Here is a 12699-nt window from a genome sequence, read left to right on the forward strand (position 1 = left end):
CGGACTGCCATCTGTTAGAAATGGTATACAGTCTCCTGCTTGGGCGGAGGGTTGGACTAGATGACCTACAAGGTCCCTTCCAACTCTTTTAATCTGTCTGTCTGAGTGTGGGGGGGATGGAGTGGCTTGATTGCAACTGTCCCCTCCCCCCAAGGCAGAAGTAGGCACTGGGGCACAAGGGGTACAAATATGCAGCTCAGAGAATTAAGAAACCTTTTTCTGGAATGATTTAAAAAAGAAGAAGAAAGCAACTCTAGACAGCCGCTTTGTCATACATGTAGTCCTCAGTTATGGACCTGTTCAGCACTGTTTGACAGTGCTGAAAAAAATAATTTTACAACCATTTACAACCAATTATGACCTCTGCAGCATCCCTCAGTGTTGTGATCACCGTTACAGTGGAGAAATATGCATTGTCCTGTGTCTGACTTGTGTTTCCACCCTCACCCACCCCCACTTTGCAGTGCAGACTGATTGGACAGAAAGGGATTGCAAAAGAGAAGCTGTTTGCTCTTCTACACATTGAAAGCAATGTGATCGTGCAGGTCACCCTGATGCTGGGAGCCATAGCCACACCTTATAAACAGCTTACAGTACTCTCTCTCTCTCTCTCTCTCTCTCTCTCTCTCTCTCTCTCTCTCTCTCTCTCTCTTCCCCTCCTCCCTCCCTCCCATCTCTCTGCTCTGCAGGGGAGTGGGGGATGGGGTGGGATGCAAGCATTTTCTTTAGGCAATGTCTCCTTTGCCTGGCCCTTTTCTGAGATCACATTGTTCTAGATGTGTATAAGAGCAGACAGCTTAATCTCTTGAAATCCCTTCCTCTCTGCTTTCCCCAGTCTGTGGGGAAGGGAATGAAGGGTCAGTCAAATGAAACACTGCCAATAGAAATCACTCCCCACCCTCAAGAGATTGGGAAGAAAGAGATTTCAAGAGAGCACTTTATTCTGGGCTCCTAGCCCCAGCAATGACACAATCACATCGCTTTCAATGTATACAAGATAATAAGCCCTCCAGCATTTCAAAAAGTGAGGAGTGGTTAGGAGGCAAATAGAAGCTGAAGATGGGAAAAACAAAATACATGGTTATTTTCAAAGACATTATATTAGAAATGCATTATTATTAGTATGGGAAAAAAATCAAAGAACAACATTATTTGAAAATACCAGTCTGGCTCTCCACAAGGGAGGCACTCATCCATCCAAACGTTATTAATCTGGGAAATACTACTAGATACAAAGATATTTTGAATGAAAAAGGGGAGCTCAAAACTAAACAGGGACTGAGAGGTTAAGGGATTGATATGGCATGATGGCCACAAGTGCAGATACAATCTAGATATGAGAAAGATGCTAAAATGTATGGTTTTTATAAAGAATTAACAGAACTAGATCAGATACTAACAGGGACAGAGGAAAAACTAATAAAGAAAACGTATAGTTATCTATTAAGCATTAAAATGAAAGATGAACAAGTGAAGGAAACAATAGTATGGGCTAAAAATTTGGATATACAATAGACTTAGATAAATGGCAGAAATTATGGGGTAGGAAATACAAATTAATGATGTCAACTGCATATAAAGAAAACTTATATAAAATGTTTTATAGATGGCACTTCTCGCCCTCAAGATTGGCAAAGATGTTTAAAGGATATGTCGGTTAAATGCTGGAAATGCATCAGATATCTGGTTCGTACTATCATATATGGTGGACATGCCCAAAAGCAAAAAAAATATTGGACAAAAATACATACATGGTTGGAAAAAATTGATTTATATGCCGCCCTTCTCCGGAGACTCAGGGCGGCTTACAATGCGCTAAGCAATAGCCTTCATTCTTTTGTATATTTATACAAAGTCAGCTTATTTCCCCCACAACTGGGTCCTCAATTTACCTACCTTAGAAAGGATGGAAGGCTGAGTCAACCTTGAGCCTTGGCGAGATTCGAACCTGCAGTAATTGCAGGCAGCTGGTCTTAATAACAGGGTGCCTTAGACCACTATACTACCAAGGCTCCTGCTTTAAAACCAGAAATATTTCTGTTGGGTATTCTACTGGATAATTATAATAAGGGGGATTTGATCCTATATATATTAACTGCAGCCAGAATTGTATTTACACAACAATGGAAAAGTGAAGAGATCCCTACAAATGATAATGTGATTTAAAAAATACTAGAATGTGAAGAAATGAATAGATTAACATTTGCAATTAAGGAAAAGGAACAAACTGAATATTTTATGACATGGGATTTATTCTATCAATGGTTAGATAACAAAAACATAAGTTAGAAACATGGAAATATAAAAAAAAGATTAATGAAATAAGAGAGATTTGTTAAAATAGAGATGTAAATATTATTATTTTAATTATTATAGAATTAATATCAATGTAATGAATATTGTTGTAAATATTATTACTATCTTTCAAACTATTTATACCCAGACAACACACTGTTTAATTGAAAATGAAACTTTGACATGTTAAAAAAATAAAAAACTTTATGCAAAAAGAAGAAGCTGAAACTGAATAATGATTTCCCACTTAACCACGACTACACTTAGCAGTGGAGTTGGGCTGGTCCCAGTTGTTGGGCTGTTAAGCAAGGACTAACCTAATGTACAGCTTTCCTCTCATATAATACCAAATGGTGCCACCCAATGAACCTGACTGAAGGCTCGGGGCAGTTAAAAGCACATATTTAAACTCTGGAATCGTCTTCATTTAACAACCCCATAATCCCTTGCGGGGTGGAGTCTGGGCAACTGAATGGAGACAAGTGTTTACTGGCCAGATGCCCTTCCTGTTGCCAATGCAGAGTTTTGTTCAGCAGATATATTCTCAGTGTGCCTAGAGAGAGAAATACCTGCCTCTGCCTAGGATCGAACTCATAGCCTCCTGATTGTGAGGCGAGAGCTCCAACTCTAGGGCACTGCACCATTCCATTTAAACTCTGGAATCCGGTGACCAAAATGAAACTCCTAGGTTGGATAATATCAGATTTATCCAACCTAGGTTTATCTATCCAGGTTTAGCTGGATAGGTTTAGCTAGACCATGGATGTTTGGCTACAGGTGACCCCTAGTTACAATGGCAATGCTGGAGGACAACCTCAAAGGCACAATTCTTTCCGTATCAAGGATAGAATAAGGGGTGCAGTTAGGAGCTGGAGTGTTGCACTCACACCCTACTCATAAGCTACTCCTTGGTTGCCGCTGAGCTGAAGTGGCCTTTGCCCTGAATGAGCCTCAGGGCCCTTCCATTGCTCTCTTCTGTCCTTTGAAGCCAAGATGACAAACTGAGAATAATATCCATCCTTAGTTTTTTTTTTTATTAATGCTATTATTAAGAATTCTGAATAATCTTAACAACTAATCAGCAATGAAAAATTTCAGGAATGAAAAGCACGCGTCATGCTGTTTCTGAATAACCCCCGTCTTTGTCACTGCATTGGACAGTTCTACTGGCTTTTTATCTCAGTTCCAGACTGGCTTCACGTAACTCCGTATCTACAAAACAGACCCTGATCACACATCAATTCTGCCAAGGACTCTCCACTTACAAGGTACCGCGTGGAGGGGGCCGGGGGCAATATAAAATGTGATGTCTTAAGCTCCACGCTCCAGGATTTATTTTTGCAGGGGTGAGGAACACCAGCAGCTGCCTGAGTTGATGAGTTGGCACAGGGCTCTTGGTGGCAGCAGCTTCCTAGTGGCTGGCATGAGTTGGCCGAGTGGCACCACTGGAGGCCAACCGGACAGTCCATTGGTGTCCAAGTCTCATTCTCTTGGGAAACAAGGAAGAGGTCAGTGACGTTCGTGATCTCGTTGCAACCTGAAGGAAAGGAAGAACAAACAACAGGCTGGTTTTTGTCTGAGTTTCTTCCAGATCAGAGGAAAAGACAAACGAAAACAGAGGAAAAGATTAACTTGGCCCCTAAAAACTCCTAGGATAAAGGGTTAAATTTACGTTTTACCAACAAAGAAATAAAGGGAGACTAGCATAGATCTATTTCAAGCTATTTAGCACTCATTAGCTAGCTATACCCTTCTTCTGGAATTCAAACCTGGGCTACTTACATATTAGGTAAATGTATTAACCTCCAAGCCACGGGTTCTCCTCACTTTGTTGGCTATACTAGGTGAGAGATTAAGTGTTTTTTCTCCAGTGATAGACTGGTCCCACCGGAGGGAAAAAAAATAATCTCTCCCCTGGTATAGCCGACAAAGCAAGGAGAGCCCGTGGCTTAGAGGCTCATTTAGTGACCGTTCAAAGTTACAACAGCAATGAAAAAAGTGACTTATGGCCATTTTTCAGTTACCACCTTTGTAGCATCCCCAGGATCATGTGATCAAACTTCAGACGCTTGGCACACTAATTCCAGGGATGGGTTCTACTTATCTTTACTATTGGTTCGCAACGGGAGGGTGCACGTAGAAGCTTCTGCACATGCACTGATCATCATTTATGATGTCCAGGTGGGTGGGCGGAGCCTCCCGCCTCTTTTACTACTGGTTCTAAAGAACCGTACAGAACCAGGAGCAACCCACCACTAACTAGTTCATACTTATGACCACTGCAGGGTGATGTGATCATCTTTTGCGACCTTTTTGTCAAGCAAAGTCAATGGCGAAACCAGATTCACTTAATAACTGTGTTACTAACTTATTAACCGCAGTGATTCATTGAACAACTGTGGCAAGAAAAGTCGTAAAATGGGGGAAAACTCACTTAACAAATGTCTCACTTAACAACAGAAATTTTGGGCTCGATTGTGGTTGTAAGTCGAGGACTACCTGTATAAATCGCTGTGAATTAAGGCTTGTAGATTCATATAGCATCAGAATACCTCTGGAACGAGTTCAGAGGAGAGGAGACCTCTAGCAAAAGAGGACTCACAATTTCCCCTACCAGGTTTTCTCCCCAACACTTGTCTTTAATTTTCTAATCCATCTCTCTATTTTTCTTAAGTTAACAGAGTTCCCCATCTCAGTGTGAAATCAAATTTCATAAATTATTGATGTTAAACACACCACGGCTTTTATCTGCCTAGTTTTAATGATACTTTAAAATGCCATTAGCGCCCTAGTTCTTACTTTGCTATCTCAGTATTTTACAGAAATGTTCTTGGACTGAGCCATTCTAAGCTGGAAACAGTCATTCTACTCTCTCCTATAACATTTTTCTCTCTGGAAACACCCTGCAAATGGAATAAACCTTCTTTCTTTCTTTCTTTCTTTCTTTCTTTCTTTCTTTCTTTCTTTCTTTCTTTCTTTCTTTCTTTCTTTCTTTCTTTCTTTTCAGCCTCTCTCTTTCTCCGTATGAAAATGAGGTTGCAGAAAGACGAATAGCAATGGAGAGGGTTTTTAGGTAGTTTGCATGCCATGTTCAAAGTGGGGCTTTTGCATATTGATCATTCTTTCTCAACTGCAGTTATATGGCAGTATAGTTTACCCAGACTTTCAATAGTTTATACTGATTAAAAAACATATAAAATGATTGCAGCTTAAAAACAAATCAACAATCCAAAAAGGAAGAACAGAAAATAAAGTAGAAAAAAGAATAGAATAGATAACAACCACTTCTCGGTCACAGAATCATAGACCTTGGAGGCCAGGGGTCAGCAACCTGTGGCTCTGGAGCCGCATGTGGCTCTTTCACCCCTCTGCTGCGGCTGTCTGTCGCTCAAAATATACCTCACAACCGCCAATATGCGACACCTGCTGGCACACGATTTATTGAGCTTTTCGACCCCCGGTAGGCCAACCATGGATAAATCCATGAAAAGAAAAGTTTCAGAAGAAAGCAGAACGTTTAATGGCACGTGGGCAGATTCATTTGCTTTCACTGCTGAGGAGACTGTTTTACCAGTAAGCTTAATATGTGGCGAGAAATTGGATATATGCAGTGTTATCTTCATTTTAGATGTCAAAAGGGTTTTGTGGCTCCCAGTGTTTTCTTTTCTGTGGGAAACAAGTCCCAATGGATCTTTGAGTGTTTAATGTTGCCGACCCCTGACCTAGGCCAACCTCCTGCTCAGCACAGGATCCCTGCTCTCCAGCCGCTAAAGTCCAGCAAGAAAGGAGAACTCATCCCCACTTCATTTCACTTCACTTCAAGCCCCCCAGTTCCACCATCTGACAGTTCATAGATCTTGTATCTTTCTTTGTAGCCCTCAGGAGCAACAAAAAACAAGTCCACTCCCACTTCTATTTGACAACTCTTCAGGTATTTGAGACTCCTATTCTACTTGCCCCAGTCAATTTTTCTGGAGGCTAAATTCTCTAGTCCTTCTTCATGGTGCTTGGTTTCCAGGTCCTTTACTCTCTAAAAGTCCTTTACTCCTTCACTCTCCCTTAGAACCCACTCCAGTTTGTCCCTCTTCTTTCTGAACTGAGGTGCCCCAAACTGATCATGACGCCCCAAAAGTTGGAACTATGACTTTTCCACGATTTGGACTTTCTGCTCCTATTAATGCACCTCAAGATAGCATTTGCTTTCTTAGCAGCTGCATCACACTGTCAAAGGCTGATGCCAAGAGTCCGTTGTCTGATATGTAGAGCAACTGCATCAGGATTTAATGCCACTGCAGGAGGATGCTCAAGCTAGAGTGCCTGACACCAGGAACATTCACAACAGGTGCCCCTAAAGGGTTCCTCTAGAGGAACCAGAGAGGGAGAGGAATCTTCAAATACCCAGAGGACAGCTACTTAAGGATGAAAGGCTGTTTTCCAATTGCTCCAGAGGGCAGGGAAAGATCTCATAGGCTAGGGATGTCAAACTTGATTTCATTGAGGGCCGCATCAGGGTTGTGTTTGAGCTGGGGGTGGGTGGGGGAGCAGCTCAATGTCATTCGTATCAGGGTGCCTGTGGTGGCCTGAGCGCTCTGCCAGCAAAAATGGGCTCCCGAGATCTGTTTTTGGCTGTGACGGCCTCCTGCAGCCCAGGGGTGGGTTCTACTTACCTTTACTACCGGTTCGCAATGGCATGCACAGATTGCCGATGATGACATCTGGGGCGGTGGGTGGGGCCTCCCGTCAGTTTTATTACCGGTTCTTGCAAACCGGTCCGAACCAGGGGCAACCCACCACTGCTGCAGGCCTCTGCCAGAAAAAACGGAGCTCAGGAGGGCAGCCCTCCCAAGCTCTGTTTTTGCTTGCAGAGGCACCGCTGTTTCCAGGGCAGCTCTGCGGGCCAGATCTAAGCACCCCGCAAGCTGGATCTGGCCTTGAGTTTGACACCCCTGTCATAGGCCTTGGTTGAAGGACAACTAAGTTTTAGTTGAAAGTAAGAACAGTTGGCCAATGAGATCAGAGACACCTGGATCACTATCATCTAGAATGTCTGATCAACTTAAGGCTCTCTCACCTTTTGGTTGGGCTGGACGGTGTACTTGAAACCGGATATGGGCCGGCTGCTGTAATTTCTGGGTCACCAGCTCCAAGGCTACTAAAAAGCCCTCCTGTTGAAATGCCAAGCTGGGAAACACCAGAGTCTGGAAAACAGAAGGGCCAAGATTTCACCAAGATCTCTCGTGAGCGATCTCTGCCCAAAGGAGGCTGCAAGCGACCCTCACCTCTACTGGCCCTGATGGGGCAGAAGGCTCTTCTCTTTCCGTCAGGCTCCTGGTGGCCACATAGGTGTCGAACGCAAGAGATCCCAGTTGAAAGCGCTCAGCATTTAGAAGAATCTCTACTGGAAGGAGCAAAGGGGAAAACAGGGTGAAGGGGAGCAACATTTGTCTCTTTTTCATATTGGAAATGATGTTCTAAATAGAGGTCTCCCAAATCCTGAAATCTGAGAAATTTTCACAGAATTTTGCTTTGTTTTGGAGTTTTTTCTCTGCTCCAAATAAAACTTAGCCGCCCTGAGTCTTCGGAGAGGGGCGGCATATAAATTTAATTAATTAATTAATTAATTAACTTTCACATACCGTATTTTTCGGAGTATAAGATGCACTTTTTCCCCCCTAAAAGAGGCTGAAAATTTGGGTGCATCTTATACTCCGAATGTAGCTTTTTCAAAGCTTTTTTTCAGCCCTAACGAGGCGCTAACGAGTGAAGTGATCTTCTCAGCTTTGCCTGCTCCCTCGACTCTCCACTGTGCTTTAACAAGGCGCTAGCGAGTGAAGCAATCTCCATGCTTTGCTCCAACTCTCAGCTGTTCTTTAGAAGCTTTTTTCAGCCCTAATTAGGCGCTAGCCGAGTGAAGCGATCTCCACTGTGCTTTGCCTGCTTTTCTCATTGCTGTTTCTTCTCAGCTGTGCCTTAGAAGCTCTTTTTTATCCCCAAGCAGGGGATAAAAAACCAGCAAAATAATGTGCTGAAGTTGACCAGACTAAGGACGCTAGCCAGATGAATACCTGGTAGGCAGATATTTTCCCCCCATTTTCCTCCCCAAAAACTAAGCTGTGTCTTATACTCCGGTGCGTCTTATACTCTGAAAAATACGGTAAGCGCTTGGGGAAGCAGCAGCATAAAAAGGACATAGGCTTTCCTCAGAAAGTATATCTTGCTTCAAATAATTGGCTCGTTGGTTCTCTCTCCTCCCTCATTTTCTACCGTATATTTCTTTCCTTTTTCTGCTTCATTACATAATGCCACCCACCCACCTTCCCTACCAGGCATGAAAGAAATCAAACCTGCTCAACTTCCTTCTAGGTCAGGCATGGTCAATCTATGAGGCAGACTGCGTCCTTTTTATCACTTGGGCAAGAATAATGTCATCCCTAGGTCTGTCTAATAGAAGTGGTTGGTGTAAACCAGGAGGCTTTAGGCTGCCTTCCCAGGAACTTCAGCCATATGGAATTATGGGAGCTGAAGTCCACAAGTCGTAAAGTTGCCTAGTTTGGAGGAGCCTGGAATAAGCAGAGGCTTTCAGCACCCATTTCATCGCCCTCAAACCACTAGGAACAATCTTCCATTGGTGGGGTAGGATGAAACATACCTGCATCATTTTGACCTTTGAAACCCTTAACCTCCCCACAGTCCAAGACTTGGTAGAACTCATCTAATGGTGTCCCTGACCATGTCCAGAGGGCCAAAACAGCCCCAGCCACGAGAAACTCGCTCCTGCCTACTGTAAAGCCTAGGGAGTTTCTCCCTAGGGAAGTCTACAGAGTCAGAGGGCCCAAAAGGACACTCCAAAGTCTTGGAATTCTCCTCTGATCCCATTGACCCAGGAAGGCTGGTGCATCACTCCTGGGGAATGGGACAACTTGCCAGGGACAACTTGCTGCAGCCAACTCATCATGGCCAACTCATCATGGCCAACTGATCATTGCCAACTCATCATGGCCAATTCATTATGGCCAACTCACTGCAGGCCAACTCACCACGGACAACTTGCTGCGGGACAATTTAACAATTATATTTAATTATTTAAAATTTTTGCCATTCACATTTCATTCTGTCCCTGTCCCTCCTTTTGCATCCTTTCTTTAATGATTCTAATCCACCCTTTCTTTGGTATTAGTGTAACTCTTGTCCAGCAATGAGTTATCCTGTGGTGAGATGGCCGTGGCAAGCTGGTCGTGGCGAATTGTCATAGACCCTTGCTCCTGGCGTAGCTTTTTGGAGACAAGACGCTGTGCAGCCCAGTGGTGCCCAAGGACCCCGGAATAAAACCCACCTTGTGGCTTGTGCTCGCACACGTAGCTGTGCTTGGCCGTACAGAGATCGGTGTTGCACTGCCCAGCAGGACCCATCCGGACACAGTGGTCGGCGTTGGAGGGATGGGGCTCGCCTGGGAGCCAGTTCTGGCAGCTCTGCAGATCGAAGCCTTCCTCACCTTGTGGCAAAGGGCTGGGGCTTGCCACGTCATTAAACCCGATCCAGACATCCAGGCTCCTTTGGGGAGAGAAAGCCCAGGATGGATCAGGGAGACATCAGCATGACATGCCCTGCCCGGGACAGCCTGGCTGACGGTCTGTTCCAGAAGAGCCTTCAGGAACATGTGCCAGGAGATGGAAGCAGCTGGACTTCTCCAGGAGGAACTGGCCTTCCCTTTCTCACAATGAAGGCAGGCTGAGCGTATGCAGCACAAAGGGATGCAAGGGCTTAGGTTGCAGGGAGGCAGGGTCAAAAAAGGCAGGATGGCAGCTATGGCTACAACAGGGGGTGTCCAAATTGGCAACTTTTCAGACTTCTGGTCACCACAGAATTCCTGGTGTCCACAAATCTTAAAAGTTGCCACGTTTGGACACCCCTGAGCTACAGGATCGAAGTCCCACATGAAAGAAAACAGAGCTGTAAGAAACGAGACCATTAAGAGAAGGATTGAGTCAAGAGTGTGTAGGGCCCTTGAGGCTACGACAAATGCTTTGATTAAAGCAGATGATTTGTATTGATTCATTTGTTTGACTTATCTCTGCCTTCTTGTACAGGAGCTCAAGGTGGCATGCATAGAATCTCTCTTCCACAGTGACCCAGTAAGGTAGGCTGGGTGACCAGAGAGCAGAACCTGGTCTCCCAGGTCCTAATCCACCTTCCCCATGACCCCGCCCTAGTTTTTGGCACTGGCTGGGTTTACACCCCCGACTAACCATTTCCCAGTCAATCCACTGAAAATTACAACTTCTGGAACAACTCCAAGGGATCACACCAAAGGTTTGAGTATACTGGGATCCTGCAGCTTTGGGCCAGCTGTCCCTCCTGGCATCACCCTGGTGGCACAGAGATCGGAATGCAGCCTTGCAGGCAGACTCTGCACGCAAGCCTGTAGTTCGAGCCTGACCAGCTTGAGGTTGATTCAGCCTTCCATCCTTCTCAGGTTGGTAAAATGAGGACCCAGATTGTTGGGGGCAATGTAACCTGCTCAGAGAGTACTGTAAAATGCTATGAGGTGGTATATAAGTCTATTGATATTGCTATTCAGTGTCCAGCCCCAACCTTTGGGGAAACTCCCAATGAATGCCCCTCCTTCCTCTTTCCTCGCGAGGAAGCCTTTGTTTGAAGCAGCCTGCCTAAGCAGGAGCTTCTGAGTGTCCTGGCAACATCCAAAGGAGGCTGCATGGATGGTTGGGGGCGGGGGGCGGGGGGGGAGCTGCCTTCCCAGAAACTTCAATTAATTACCAGCAGAGTTGCAGCTTACATTGGGCACTGGATCCCTCTGGGCTCAACCTGGCCAGTTTTCAAATAGCCACACCTGCATTCAAAGATCAGTTTTGTCTTTCTATCTCTTTGCCCCCCCCCTTCCCCATGATCCTTTCTGGGGCTTTGCAAGCATCCCCAGACACCCTCTTCCAAGCCCCCCCCAACCTCTCTGCTGACCAAAGGCCATCTCTCCTTGGGAGTGGCACCCCATGCTTGGAATTCCTTTCCCAGGGAAACCACCCTGGCATCTGGCCACAGGCCCTTTCCGGGCTACAGTGATATTCTTTCCTCTGACAAGGCTTCAAGGATGGGGGTGGGGGGGCTGGGCTTTAAATCAGAACTAAGCCACCCAAGCTCCCACTCATCAAGGGGCAGAAGAGAGAGGGCAATGAGCGCTCTGCCACCCCCAGAGGTAGAAATGCATGGAAACCCCCAACTCAGCCCTGCCCACAGCCATGAAGACGTCAACCCCACTCTGCACATCTCCTCCTCAGCCTGCAGATGCAGGAACTTGCTGGCTGGTTTGGGGGGGTGGGGGATGGGAGGAACAGCCCCTCCCTGGGAAACCCAACTTCAAAGCCCAGCATTTTCTCAAGCACTCTGGGCACATCTGGTTGACATAATGTTCCTCCTCATGTGAAGACATTTACCCCTCTCTGGAATCCTTTAAGAACGACACTCGTGCCCTCTGCTAAGCGACTTGCACAAGGTTCTCAAAGCAGCCTCTGAAAACAACAGGGCAGCCTGACCGGGCAGGCTTCTGGGCTCCAGGACACCACGTTGGGGACCCTGTTGCAAAAGGGCTGCAGGAAAAGACTTCCCCGTTCAATCCCACTTCTAACCCACCCATCACTAGAGTGGGCTTCATTCTGCTTTCCTCTCCCCTGCAACCAGCAGCCTCTCCCAAAACTTACAAAATTACTCCCCCTCTCTAACAAAGTGGACATTTCCTGCCCAGTCAGACACAGGTGCATACTTTGTGTCATTGTCTCTTCTGCTGTGGCTCCTGCGTCTTTCTTGCTGGCATTCGGCACATCCTCAGCCCCACCCCCACCAAGGCTTTGCCCGCCTCAAGAACACAGGCTGCAGCCCCCCGTCTTTCAGGCTGTAACTGGGGTGGAGCTCAGGGCAAAGCAGCCTGCCAGAGGGAGAAGGAGCTGCCTATGGAGCTCCTCAGTCATCCAGGTCATGGCTGTCCCAAAGGTGCTTTTTCAAAAGGCAAGTGGGCTTTGGTTTTCCTCCCTTCAGTTCTGAACGGAAGAAGCTCCTTGGGGGAGAAGCGAAATGTCTTCAGAGAAAAACAAAATCCAAGCTGCCTTTTGAAAAGCACCTTTGGGATGGCCTGCTGGGATCTCTTTTTGGTAACCAACTGAACAGACACGCTCGGGGGCAAAAAGGCTGATGGGTCGGCTTAAGAGAAGGTTGCTTGACAGGTGTGGTCCGCCAGCAGCCTGTGGAGCTGGCAGTGGAGTCGGACAGTGGAGGAGGCTGGAGAGGAACAGAGGCCAGTCCTGGAGTTTGGGGAAGGCTCGGACAAGGGCTCTGCATCGGAGGTAGCAATGGGGCCAGGGCCATGTAGGAGTTATGCACAGACTACGGAGCCTCAGG

General features: G+C 46.0%; 1 protein-coding gene across 3 annotated transcripts in view; it reads right to left on the bottom strand.

The window, feature by feature from the left end:
• Positions 1-12699, bottom strand: part of PKD1 (polycystin 1, transient receptor potential channel interacting) — a 204593-nt gene that overhangs the window by 118238 nt on the left and 73656 nt on the right. For 2 of the 3 annotated variants that reach the window (XM_087878425.1, XM_087878423.1), the window contains exons 7-10: positions 9629-9846; positions 7575-7693; positions 7367-7493; positions 3561-3832 (exon numbers count right to left, since the gene is read on the bottom strand). In XM_087878425.1, coding sequence (XP_087734551.1) covers positions 3561-3832; positions 7367-7493; positions 7575-7693; positions 9629-9846 — 736 coding nt within the window. The remainder of the gene's footprint in view (positions 1-3560; positions 3833-7366; positions 7494-7574; positions 7694-9628; positions 9847-12699) is intronic. The other variant, XM_087878424.1, reaches the window with a different exon arrangement.

This window comes from Pantherophis guttatus, chromosome 14 (genome assembly GCF_059756535.1).
Source record: "Pantherophis guttatus breed Tessera chromosome 14, ASM5975653v1, whole genome shotgun sequence".
Taxonomy (NCBI): Eukaryota; Metazoa; Chordata; class Lepidosauria; order Squamata; family Colubridae; genus Pantherophis; species Pantherophis guttatus.